Raw genomic sequence first — 14,458 nt, 5'->3', positions numbered from 1 at the left:
AGGAAATGGCAACATGGGAACAGCTACATACCAACACATACACATTTATACAGAAAGAAAGAAACAGTTGCTGCTGCTAAGTCACTTCAGTCATGTCCGACTCTGTGTGACCCCATAGATGTCAGCCCACCAGGCTCTCCTGCCCCTGGGATTGTCCAAGCAAGAACACTGGAGTGGGTTGCCATTTCCTTCTCCAATGCATGAGAGTGAAAAAATGAAAGTGAAGTCGCTCAGTCGTGTCCGGCTGTTAGCGACCCCATGGACTGCAGCCCACCAGGCTCCTCCATCCATGGGATTTCCCAGGCCAGAGTGCTGGAGTGGGGTGCCATTGCCTTCTCCAAAGAAACAGTAGATATAAGGAAAAACTTCTGACATCTATATGCCAAAAAGTTGTCAATGCTTCTCTGTGGGAAGTGAATCTATGAGTATTTTTGAGAGTCAGTTTTAATGAGGTGGGTGAAACTGGACCCTGTTATACAGAGTGAAGTAAGACAGAAAGAGAAACACAAATGCTGTATATTAACACATATATATGGAATGTAGAAAGACGGTCGTGACAATCCTATATGCAGGGCAGCAAAAGAGACACATATGTAAAGAACAGACTTTTGGACTATGTGGGAGAAGGCGATGATTTGAGAGAATAGCACTGAAACATATACATTACCATGTGTAGAACAGATGGCCAGTGTAAGTTCAATGCATGAAGCAGAGCACCCAAAGCCAGTGCTCTGGGACAACCCAGAGGCACAGAGTGGGGAGGGAGGTGGCGGGGGCTCAGGACGGGGGACACATGTGTACCCGTGGTTGATTCATGTTGCTGTACGGCAAAGACCATCACAATATTGTAATTATCCTCAAATTGAAATAATTTAATTTTTCACAAAAGAAAAAAAGTATTTGCCTTTTTTCCTTTCTGTATCTGAATTTTCATCTTTAAAATAAATACATAATAATGAAATCATGAAACTGAAAATGATAAAGTTGATATAAAAAAGAAATATCTATAAAATATCATTGACTGTTTTAAGCATTACTCTAATTATCACAAAAAACAATGGGGGCAAGGAGAACAGAAAGGAGGGCATCAATTCTGGTTATAGCCACATAAAGGAATGCTACTCAACAGTGTCTAGTGTGAATTTAATGAAGAGAGGAGAAAATATTAGTAAGTAGAAATACACTTCTTGAAAGACTGAAATTTGAGGAGTGATCAACCGTACCTGAAATTTAAGACAGGATATTAATTTAAGTATTTTATAGTATCCTGATATATATTTTAAAATATATAATAAAAATACTGCAGTTATAATAATAGCATAGATAACAATAAATCAACTAACCAGAAAGTTAATTTTATGAGCATAATAGAATTCATTACAATTTAATTATCTCAGTTATTTTTACCCATGGGAAAAAACTTAGCTTTCTCATCCACGTGGCATTGACTACAATGGCAGAGATACTGTCCTAGGGAATAAAGAGACACATCTATCAATCTAAGCCTGTAACTTCAAGCCTACTAAATAGAAATTCATGCCCCATTTTCCTAAGGATGTAAAATCAAGAATACACTGTTCTCCAAAAGTAAAGGATACAAAAACTTCTTTAGAAACATAAATAAGTTAGGTGGTTTCTACACAAGATGAATTGAGAAGGAAATAGCAACCCAGGATTCTTGCCTGGATAATCTCATGGACAGAGGAGCCTGGCAGGCTACAGTCCATGGCATTGTAGAGTTGGACATGACTGAGCACACACACACACCCAAGATTGTAAGAGTCAAATTAAAAGGAATAATTTTTCCAGTAGTCACGTATGGATGTGAGAGTTGGACCATAAAGAGAGCTGAGCACTGAAGAATTGATGCTTTTGAACCATGGTGTTAGAGAAGACTCTTGAGAGTCCCTTGGACTGCAAGGAGATCCAACCAGTCCATCCTAAAGGAAATCAGTCCTGAATATTCATTGGAAGGACTGATGTTGGAGTTAAAACTCCAATACTTTGGCCACCTGATGCGAAGAACTGACTCATTTGAAACGACACTGATGCTGGGAAAGATTGAGGGCAGGAGGAGAAGGGGATGACAGAGGATGAGATGGTTGGATGGCATCACCAACTCAATCGACGTGAGTTTGAGCAAGCTCCACGTGTTAGTGAAGAACAGGGATGCCTGGCGTGCTGCAGTCCATGGGGTCACAAAGAGTCGGACATGACTGAGCAACTGAACTGAACTGAATCAACACAAGTATTCATCATCTGAATCTATGTGATTTCTAAGGCACTCTAGTTAAAATACTGCTAAGAAGAGAAGCAATGCAGAGGAGTGGAAAGCATTCTCAAGCTGGTGGACTGTACCTGTGATACTTACAAATTTTATAACATTCAGAAAGTCATTTAACAAATCTGGATTCAGACTTTATCCACTGAACACAAGAAGGGTAGACAAACTAATACTTAAACAGATAGGGAGTTTGGGATGGACAGGTACACACTGCTATATTTAAAATAGATAACCAATAAAAACCTACTACACAGCACAGGGAACTCTGCTCAGTATTATTTAACAACTTACATGGGAAAAGAATTTGAAAAAGAAAAGATACATGTATATGTGTAACTGAATCACACCTGAAACTAACACAACACTTAATCAACTGTACTGCAATATAAAACAGAAAATTAAAAAATAAATCTTTCAAAGTCTAATATTCCCTTTTTATTAACTAATAATATTTATTCTAATATATAATGTTTATGCACAATCACATCAGCACGGCTTTTTCCAAAATACACAACAATGCTTCTCAAACTCAACGACATACAAATCTTCTGGGATCTTGTTAAAAAGCATACTTTGGTACAGTAGGTGTTGGGTAGGCCTTGAGATTTTGTATTTTTTCACGCTCTCTGGTGATACCAATGTTGCTGACACATGGAAAATACCAAGCAGCTTGGCCCTAGAAGATAAGCCTCATATTCTCTTAATCTATAAGCCAAGAGAAAGGTTCTATCTCTGAATTGTTTCACAGCCAAGAGCACATCTTAAGAGGGGAAGTTTAAGGAGAAGTCACAGGATGACCAGGGTGAATAAAATAGAGTTCAAAATAGACTCTTTTCCAAGTTGCTCACCTGTGATTTATAATGAACAGAAAAACAAAATACATGAAAACATTTGTCTTGTTTGAACAATTCTCTATCTTACTGAGTCAAGCAAACCATGCACCAAGTATGTGGTCAGTCTAGATGGAGAGTCTTACCTAGGAAGAAAGAAATCGGTACCATATCTAGGCGTGGGTGATAGATTAGATTCTTCAGAGATAATAGATAAGAATGGGTGATTTTTATTTTTTATTGATGTATAGTTGATTTACAATGCTGCATTAATTTCTGCTGAACAGCCACCTGACTCAGTTATATATATGTGTATGTGTGTGTGTGTGTGTGTATATATATAAAATACTTTTTTTATATTCTTTCCATTATGGCTTATTTCAGGATATTGAATATAGTTCCCTGTGCTATTAGGACCTTGTTGTTTAAAGATGGATTTTTTTAAACCAATGTGAAAAAAATAAGACCACCACCAAGCTAAAAAATGGGTAAACAAGTGACTGCTAAAATCTTCCCAGCATCATGCCCTTAACACATAAAACACTTCATAAATAAGACTGAAGGAAGGAAGCAAGCTTACCTCTTCAAGTCCCTTAAAATCTCAAAATCATGAACTTTACAAAATACCTGTTTTTTATGGAAATCCTTTAGGGCCGTTTCGTAGCCTTCCTCTAGCCTACTGAAGGCTATTCCTACATCTGTAGTCCACCAGATTTGCGAGCTAGTTAGTGCAACTTGAGCCGGGAAATCAAAAATCCACAGTTCCCTGGGTTTGTCTTCATAGACCGCGATGGCTTCTGTGATGGAATGACGCACTGTCTCTTGCATGGTCCGTTCCAGCTGCAGGAGCCAGGTTTCCACCTTTTAAAGCAAACAAATGTAGTAACACAGGCTTAACTATGGAAGAGGGATAATGCTATCCTCTCTCAGGCTTGAAGGCTACAAAGAGGGGAAGGCATCAGGTGGATTTATTGGGTTGGCCAAAAGTTTGGTCAGGGTTTCTGTAAGACCTTATGGAAAAACTCAAATGAACTTTTTGGCCAACCCAATGTTTTAAACTCCTGTACTAGAAGGTAGCTCAAAGGGGCTGGTGAACTACTGACAGATGAAGTCTTCCCTCCATAAAACTGTCTTCTGCCAGGATACTGCTCATCTTATTTCACCGACCAGCTGTCTCATAAATTTCCACACCCTAACCAGACAAGGTGTTCTCCATTCTTCATTTTTCAGATGTGAAGACCAGAGGGCTCTAGATCAAGCTCCTGTCTGGCAACACACAGTGTTTTGAGAAACCAAACATCACAGACAGTATGTTAAAGTAAAATTCTAGAGATTTGAAAATCACAGGATATGGATTTAAGTGTACTTGATATACAGTGCTGTGTTAAGTTTCAGGTGCACAGCAAAGTGATTCAGTTATACATGTATATGAATTATTTTTCAGATTTTTTGCCATTATAGGTTATTACAAGATATTGAACATAGTTCCCTGTGCTATAATAGGTCCTTGCTGTTTATCTATTTTAAACATAGTAGTGTGTATCTGTTAATCCCAACCTCCTAATTTATCCCTCTGCCTCCTTTCTCCTTCAGTAACCATAAATTTGCTTTCTGTGTCTGTGAGTCTAGTAAATTGATTTTTAAATTTATTTTTGATGATTGTTAAATATACTGAATATTCTACCCTAAAATCTCCATAGTACCTAGTCTTACAGTGTTTTCAGCAAGTGTCTTAATTATATTGCCTACTGGCTCTCATCTTCACACTTGTCAGAAATTAGACAGTAGGAGAGATGAGAAAGAGGACAACTGCTGACTTGTGAAAATCACTCTTAAAAAAATTCATTCAAAGTGTATTTTGTTCCCACAAATATATTTCAGCCAGTTTTCCATTCTATCCAAATATGCTTTGTTATATTTTTCTGTATATATGTCTCCCTGGGATGATGTTATATAACAAAAGGATACCTATACCATTTGAAAATAATTGGCCATAGTGATAAAAATGCCTATATGAAATAAATTCCAAGGACTGTATGAGATCCTGAAATCATATAATTGATTTCTTTCCCTGCCTCTGTGAAGATGGCAGCAGTATTCATCCCTACAACCTCTTTCTCTGGAGAACTGGGAAGGAGTGATACGTAGTCAATGAGTTGACAGCCTTCCCTATGGGAAGAAGGAAGCACGGCCTTCGCTATGGCCCGATACCCTAGGAGCCTTCTCCCCGGCCTCCTAGCCGGGCTCTGCTCCCACCCGAGCGCAGGAGGTCTAAGCACTACGGTCGTCACTCAGTACAACTCGATGTCACCAAGCAACAGGCTCCTTTAGTAAGTACATCATGTATCATTTTAGCATCTCCCAGATGCTCTGGGATCCACGTCCTCAGTAAGGCCACCTGTTTTTCAGAACTCTACAGTCCATCTGGGAAGACCAAACATACACGCACAGTGACACATCAGCCCATGTTTAGAGACTACGCCACCAACAGCAACTCAGCTCAGTGTACGCTTAGAACTAAGCCTGATGAGGTGCTCGCCTGATACCCTCTCATATCTTAGTCTTTCATCAGCTTCTGTCCAACCCTTTGTAACAAGAACCGTCACTTCCCATTATCACTAATTATGTGAACATCTATATCTTCAATGAGTCCAAGAGGTCCCAAAGGACAGGTGCTGTCTTACTAATTTCTGGATCTTCAAAGGCCAAACCCATTGGCTGGTACATAGTAGGTATTCAATAAACCCTTGTCAAATAAAAGGCAAACAGCCAAAATTGGGAGGAACCAATCATAAAAGTGTGGGGTAGGGGGGAAGGCCTAAAGGAAAAGTATCTTTTAATAAAACAAAGGCAATTAGAGGGTACATGCAGTACATGCCCAAAAGTCTCCAGCATAAGTTGCTTATACAGGATAAATTAGAGCACTGTGAAAACTTCCAATATCAAGGGTTTCCGCTAGTGATAACCGCATCTATCAATTGGACTGTCCTCCTTCCAGGCACTATGCCAGTCAGCTAGCAGTCTGCTGGGGAAAAGGCAGACAGCAACACACTTTTGTCAAGATAGTTTATGGTGATTTTTTCTAATCATTGTAATAATATCCTCAAGAGCCCAAGAGATCAAATATACACTTTAATCAAAGTATTCTACCATCTGCTTTCCCTGCATTTGGCAGGATTTTTCTGGTACAATATTAAAAAGCAACAGAGAAAACCCCTGTAGAAAAAGGAGTTGCTAAATTTCTGCAAAGGGCCCTTTAAAGAACCCCCTGCCTCAATCTAAACTGTTCTGTAATAGAGGCTACTCTCTCTGTTACTCTGTGGATTAATTTTTAAGTTATACAAGCATCACCATAAAAAGATGCAATTCCTCTAAATCATCTGAAAACACCAATAGCTCCTTCATAAATCATAACGAGCTGTTCTTAAAGATAACTGTTAAGAATATATTTGAGGTGTTTGTGAGAGAAGAGAACATGTTAACTGTCTGTGCATGCGGTAATTGATATACGTGACATTAGCTTTGCGGACTCAACCAAAGTTATTTATAAGCAGCCGTTTGCAACATCCGCCTTGGAATCCTGAGCCGGAGCCACTTTCTAATGTGCTTCACTGCAAGGCTCTGCTTCATCCTAATCCTTCCCTGAATGGTAAGCAGGGCTGAAAGCAATTCTCTCTGTAGGAGACTCAGTCACTGGGTGGCATTTGCTACTAATTCTGGGGTCTGCTCATTTAGTCCGTGGCAGTCCTTCCTGTCCAGCTCAACTGCTAGCATCTTCGAGCCCCTGCAGGCTGCTGAAGCCTGATGCACAGAGTAGGAAGCCTGGCAGAGGACTCCTTGGACACACCAGACACATGTAAACAGGAATCTCAAAGCACAAGACCAACCAGAGCCTGACAATTGACATGAATTAACAATTTCTGGTTCCATTCAACTTTTAAAAATGACACCCCTATCCTCCCCTAGCATACAGAATCTCATAATCAGCTCTTACATGGCCTATGCATTCACACGCAGCCAGGAATGGGACGTATTCCTTGTCTTTGCTATACATTCCAGCCGCCCTGTGTGCAGAGACATCCTGATCATCTTCAAACTGCAGATCTGCAATGCTGTCGAAGAGTTTGGAAAGGTGGTGCGTAACCTAAGACAAGATACGGGAAGAGAGAAGAGCACTTCTTACTGGAGGTGAATTCTGGGAATCTAGAGAGGTAGCTAAATGAATTCACAAAACTGTCCTTATATCGTCACAGAGTTGCCTTAAAATGCTTTTTTTCCCTTACAAATATAAATCACTTCTTCAATTTCAGAGTTTGAAATGACCTTGGTGGAGAAGTAGCCAGGCACTCGGATCACATCATCAGGTGTTGGGAGGTGAATGCTTACCCGGGTAGGTCATGTGTTTTCTCCTTAAACGCTGGAGACTTACCAACTTCTCTGTCTGTACCATATTCCTACAGCAATCATTCTGCTGGAAATTTTGTGGTCAGGTTATTAAAATTCAGACATGGTATTTTACTTACACCATAAAAACCTTATTTAAAAAAGGTATTAAACTATTTGAAACAAAAATGTAAATTAGACCTTCTCCTTGGGTCAGGTCGTTTGCTACCGGGCATCTGCTCTGATACTGACATGAGTCCCATGGCGTATTTGTTACATAAGAAGGGTGAATGGGATTCTCCCATTTTCACTGACAAAGAAATTGAAAGTCAAGTATTAGGTGACTTCATCAAGTTGACATTGCTAAATACAAGTGGCAGTTAGATCTTAAACCTGCAAGTCCAGGCCACATTTACAAAGTTCAAATTCTTCTGGCCTCATAACCTTTTAGATCCTAAGTTGTGGGATTCCCAAAAGAATAATATAACACACTGAACCCTGCACAGGTCCAGACTACTTGAAATATAAAACAAACCAAGTTAAAAAACAAAGATCTGCATTTGTTCTGCTAGAGGTCAGTTCAGAGATGAAAGCCCAATTGGCCTCCATATAGAACATGAGAACCAGTAAGCCTTCTCCATCTGGTCGTATCAGAACAGACTGGGACCGGCCTCTCCCCCTAAAAGGGCTGGCGAGGAGGAAAGGAGAGGAATACATGTGTTCTGCAGGCTCTCAGTCAGGCAAGCCACTCTACCTCTTCTGGGGTAGACCGAATAAAGGGCAGCGTGAACCACAAGAAGTATCAGGAGTGCGAACAAGTATTCCCTCCTTATATGTGGCACAACTAAAAGCTGCAAAGGAGAACAGTTTGGTGAATCCTCAAAAAGTTAACATAGGGACTTCCCTGGTGGTCCAGTGTTTAAGCAGCTGTCTACCAAAGCAGAGGACACGGATTCAATTTCTGGTCTAGGAAGATCCCACAGGCTGCAGAGCAACTGGATCCATGAGCCACAATGACTGAGCCCATGCTCCACAAGAGAAGCCACCGCAAGGAGCAGCCCATGTACGGCAACTAGAGAGCAAGCCCCCACTTGCCTCCGCTAGAGAAAGCCCACATTCAGCAATGAAGTTCCAGCACAAAAATGAATACATAAAATTAGAAAAAGAATAAAGAAAAGGTTAACACAGTCTTGCCATAAGACTCAGAAATTTCATTACTAGGTATATACCCCAAACTACAGAAAACAAGTACTCAAAATACCTGTACAAAAATACTCATAGCAGTATTACTCACAAAAGGTGGAACTAACCCAGGTGTCCACTGACGGATGACAGACACACTGGGCATATCCATGCAATGGAATACTGCTCAGGCATCGAAAGGAATGAAGCGCTGGTGCATGCTACAACATGGATGAAGCTTGTTGAAAACGTCATGCTGTTAGGAGGCGGCCGGGAGGAGCAGGCAAGGGAATGTAGTGACTCCTTGATGGGTGTGGGGCTTTATATCAGGGTAATAAAATAATTTGGAACTAGGCAGAGGTAACAGATGCACAACACTGTGAATGTACAAAATGCCAATGAATCATACACTTAAAAATGCCCAATTTTGTTTTGTCTCAATTTCATCTCAATAAAAATAATAAAAAATAAATAAAAACCAGAAGATGGTTTCAAGCCGCAGAACGTTTCCTAGCACATAGCATTACAGCCATCTCTGTAATGAGATTTTCTTGAAATACAGTGTAACCAGACTTGATAACTATCCCAACAGCAGCTCCTAGGAACAATGGCAACCTGCTTAAATTTCCCACATGACAAGACCACTGTCAATATTGGGAAGGAACTCAAGGGTGATTTAATCTCTGAAGCTTTTAGCCTTGACGTTTTTGCTGAATTCGCTGTTTTAGTATCGAAGAATATCACAACAAGGAATCTTCCCAGTTGAAAATAGATAAGTTTTCTGCGACTCTCACTTTCCGTGTAGACAGAGTGGTAGCCGATGATCATTGCTTGGATTATCACAGTTACCGCATCCCTGCACATAACCCAGAGGACATTTACACACAGTCTCTCCAATCATCTCACAGTTCGCTGTCACAGCTGAAGCGGCCAGCAAGTGCACAGATGTTTAATGGCTTCTACTGCATAATGGGCCTAAATAATATTCAGGTGCAAAGCTGCAGGATAAATGAGACCTCAACTATCAGACACCCTCACACATCACTGCTTTGGCCAGGAAAGCGTTTCACAAGAACTTCTAATCCTGCAGTCATTCAGTGGGTGACCAGGACATGCAAACCCCACAGCTTGCTGTTCTCCTGTGACTTATACCTGGCATGCTGGAAGTAGTTTCCTATTCTGCCCTCCACTTCGAGCTTCTGAGAGAACACAACCATTTTCTTAACTAACATGCATGCTGTTGCCCTCAAATTAGTTCCATTTATTTGTACTTGTTAACACAAAATTTAAATTCCTTTTGGCTAGTTGGGTCTTTGGAAAGATCTTTAATTTTACAATTAAAAAAAAAAAAAACTGATGCCTCCCTGTTTTTACCTCACTAAGAAGAAACAGAATGGATATGAACATTTCAAGTCATGAAATTCAATAATTTGATCATATCTTGAACAGATTTCTAAAAGGTTAGTGACAAAAACTGAAATGTTTCACTGACTTAGAGTAAATCAGGTGCATCCACCCTTTGGGGTGTAGGTATTCAGGCAGGTCCTGCTTAGAACAGTAGTGCAGGATTGTAAGGACAACTGTGCAACCTCCACAATCAATGGGTAAACATGCAATTGTGCTCTGGCCTTGAAAACTTGTTGTTAAAATATTAAAATCCCTCTCACTCTTGGTTACAGAAGTACAGGGAAATAAACTGTAAATAAATATTTAGTACACTAACTGAAAATACTAAAAAAGTAAAAATTGTTTGAGTTCTTTATAGGAAACTTATCAGGAGTAGTTCAAACAGCACTTGCCTCCTCCTCCTCATCTTATAACTTAAGATACCAAATGAGCATCTTTCCTCTGCATTTTGTAAGCTTCGTGTTCCTTTGGAAGTCTGGATCAGCTGCCAACATTTCATCCTTTGAAGCCTTGTGTCCTGGTATTTCTAAGAGTTTCTTTAATGTGGATTTTCTTTTTTTTTGGTATCACCACCTTTGGGACATCTTCCTCCTTTTTATCTCAACCACTGTTTACATTTGTTTTGATAAATTCATTTTCACTATAGTCCTCTGGCTGCATATCTAGAATCTTTCAAAAGGTGATGTCATTTCTACATTCAGCTTTTTCATCCATAACTACATTTATGATTCAAATTTCACTTTAGCATTATCAATTTTTACTTCTTTGCTACACTTCCAACTTCATCACTAATTCTCTCTTTTGATGGTGTATTTTTTTTTCTTTTTTTAATTATTATTTTTTTTACTTTACAATATTGTATTGGTTTTGCCATACATCAACATGCATCCGCCACGGGTGTACACGTGTTCCCCATCCTGACCCCTCCCCCCCACCTCCCTCCCCATACCATCCCTCTGGTGTATTTTTATAAAATATCAGGTGGGTTCTTCTCTGGGGACAAATTTGCAGCACACTATGTTCTCTGCTGACTATGTGAGAAGTGAACAGCAAATGTGTGATGGCCAACCACAGACAGACTTTGAAAAGTGTGACATTACTGACCATGTGTCAAGATGCACATCTGTCATTCACGTGGTGATTTTTGTGGACTGAGGAACCAGCAATTAAGTCTGTGCTTCTCAAGATCAGTCATAGTGAACACACCATAGTATGTGAAATGTGAACCATGTTATTGGGGGAAATGGAGTTATATAATCAATCCTTGATAACTGAAATTGATATTTTTAAGATTTCTGCACAAGGAGAACTGCCAAGAACTTTCATTTATCTGTCTGTAAATAAAGTAAAAAAAAAACTACTCATCTCAGTAATTTTATAATTTAAAATGAAAACTAATACAATGATCAGGTCAACAGTCTACTCTATGTTCACCTAGAGAACAAAGGGAAGAAAATGAAATTATGTAGCTTCTACATATGTGTCTATGCATAGTTTCCATGTATTGCTATGTACTAACTTCTCTGTATGGCTATCATACATTCTCAAAGCTTTCCCCATTGCTTTTTGCTTATATTTCATTGCATATTTGCCCATCTATGAAAGATGCTGCTGCTGATTAACAGAGGTAAAATAGACACAAAGTTCTAATGTCACTCCTGGCATGGTGAACACCTCAGAGTTCACACATACATAATAATTAACTCATTTATTCATAATGATGGTAATACTCATGATAGTATTTGTGAGAAGTATATAACGTCCAAAATGTAAGCAGTCTTATCTATTGTGAATATTATCCTCTGGAACAAGAGAAAAATGAGTCTATTACTTTTACATGTACAAAAATTTAAGTCTGCCAAAATGTTGAATAGTTTGTTGGAGTGTTTTATATTTTTAATAATACTCAGTATACAGTACATGGACACTTATCATTGTTTGAAGTCTAAATATGCAAAAAAACTTTTAGGAATAGGTTTAATCAGCTATAGCACTTTCATACAATGATAACTTCTATGGACATTAAACATCATGTTGTAGAAGAATATTTCAATTTTTATTAAATATAATGTTCTGACCTATACAAACACATAAAAAAAAATAAACCACCATAATCACTCAAATATAGCATCAAGGAGTAAGCTAATAACATTCTGATCTTCTATATTTCTATATTTTTCAAACTTTCAGTAGTGAACATGCAACTATATAATTCAGAAAAACTATATTTGTTGTTGTTCAGTCGCTAAGTTATGTTCAACTCTTTGTGACTCCATGAGTTGTAGCATTCCAGACTTCCCCATCCTTCATTATCTCCCAGAGTTTGCTCAACCTCGTGTCCACTGAGTCAGTGATGCCATCCAACCATCTCATTCTCTGTTGCACCCTTCTCCTCTTGCCCTCATTCTTTCCCAGCAAAGATTATATTAGTTTTTTTTTAATAAATTTTGTAAACCATTATAGCTAATATTAGGTATCAGATATTACCTGGTTTGCTTTCACCAAAACTAAAATCATAGTATATATACTATTTTGCCATTTGATTTTGCATTTATTAATATAACTTGGATATAACTATATTATCAATGCTGATTCTGTATTTCTTCCTAAACATTTTTAGCATGTGTATATAAATGTATATAAGTGTGCTGACAACACAAACTGAGTTTTCAAATAACCTTTTAAAATATGTGTATACAGAGAAAAGTGAAAAAAATCATGTGTGTACAGCTTACTAAATTTTAGCAAAGTGAAAAAAACTCTTGTAAACACTGAGACAATTAAGAAACTGAATGTATCTGTACCCAAAAAACTCCTCATGGCCCATGTCAGTCACTAGTCCCTCCTCTCAAAAATGGACATTACATAATAAAGGCCATATACAACAAACTCACAGCTAACATCATTCTCAACAGTGAAAAGCTGAAAGCATCCCCTCTAAGATCAGGAATAATAGGTGTCTACTGCCATCACTTTTATTCCACATAGTTTTGCAAGTCCTAGCCATGGCAGTCAGAGAAGAAAAAAATAAACAAATAAAAGGAATCCAAATTGGAAAACAAGTAAAACTGCCAGAAAACATGACACTCTACATAGAAAACCCTAACGATGCTATCAGAAAACTACTAGAATATATCACCGAATTCAGTAAAGGTGCAGGATACAAAATTAAGGGAATCCCGTGGTGGTCCAGTAGAGGGGACTCCCAGCTTTTACTACCAAGGGTGTGGGTTCAAACCCTGGCAGGGGAACTAAAATCCTGCAAGCCAAATGGTGCAGCCAAAAAAAGAATTAATACACAGAAATCTCTTGTATTCCTATATATTAATAACAAAATATCAGAAAGAGAAATTAAGGTAACAATCCCTTTTTTATCACGACATTAAAAAGAATAAAATACCTATAAATAAACCTACCTAAAGAGGCAAAAGACCGCTACTATGAAAACTATATGACACTGAAGAAAGAAATCAAAGATGACACAAACAGATGGAAAGATATACCATGTTCTTGGATTGGAAGAATCAATGTTGTCAAAATGACTGTACTACCCATGGCAATCTACAGATTCAATGCAATCCCTATCAATTTACCAATGGTACTTTTCACAAAACTAGAACAACTTTTTGTTTTTAATTTGTATGGAAACACGTAAGACACAGAATAGCCAAAGCAATCCTGAGAAAGAAAAATGGAGCTGGGGGAAATAGGCCCTTGACTTCAGACTATACTGCAAAGCTACAGTAATCAGAACAGTACAGTGTTGGCACAAAAAGAGAAATGAAGAGCAATGGAACTGAATAGGAAGTTCAGAGATAAATCCATGCACCTACGGTCAACTAATCCATGACAAATGAGGCAAGAATACATAATGGAGAAGAGACAGTCTCTTCAGTAAGGGGTGCTGCGAAAACTGTACAGTTGCATGTAGAAGAATGAAATTAGAACATTCTCTAACACCATACACAAAAGTAAACTTAAAATGGATCAAAGACGTAAATGTAAGGCTAATCACACTAGGACCACAGCCTTGTCTAACTCAATGAAACTAAGCCATGCCCGTGGGGCAACCTAAGATGGGCGGGTCATGGTGGAGAGATCTGACAGAATGTGGTCCGCTGGAGAAGGGAATGGCAAACCACCTCAGTATTCTTGCCTTGAGAACTCCATGAACAGTATGAAAAGGCAAAATTATAGTATACTGAAAGAGAAACTCCCCAGGTCAGTAGGTGCCCAGTATGCTACTGGAGAACTCCGGGAGTTAGTGATGGACAGGGATGCCTGGCGTGCTGCGATTCATGGGGTCGCAAAGAGTCGGACACGACTGAGCGACTGATCTGATCTGATCTGATAAAACTCTTAGAGGAAAACA

General features: G+C 38.8%; 1 protein-coding gene across 3 annotated transcripts in view; it reads right to left on the bottom strand.

Moving 5' to 3' along the window:
• DNAH11 (dynein axonemal heavy chain 11) overlaps positions 1-14,458 on the bottom strand; it is a 375,791-nt gene that overhangs the window by 257,126 nt on the left and 104,207 nt on the right. For all 3 annotated transcript variants that reach the window (XM_044946526.2, XM_044946527.2, XR_006552702.2), the window contains exons 29-30: positions 7,109-7,258; positions 3,742-3,975 (exon numbers count right to left, since the gene is read on the bottom strand). In XM_044946526.2, the coding sequence (XP_044802461.2) occupies positions 3,742-3,975; positions 7,109-7,258 (384 nt within the window). The remainder of the gene's footprint in view (positions 1-3,741; positions 3,976-7,108; positions 7,259-14,458) is intronic.

The sequence above is a fragment of the Bubalus bubalis genome, chromosome 8, assembly GCF_019923935.1.
Source record: "Bubalus bubalis isolate 160015118507 breed Murrah chromosome 8, NDDB_SH_1, whole genome shotgun sequence".
Classification (NCBI taxonomy): Eukaryota; Metazoa; Chordata; class Mammalia; order Artiodactyla; family Bovidae; genus Bubalus; species Bubalus bubalis.
The sequence above is the reverse complement of the archived record's forward strand: the minus strand, read 5'-3'. Positions and strand labels throughout refer to the sequence as shown.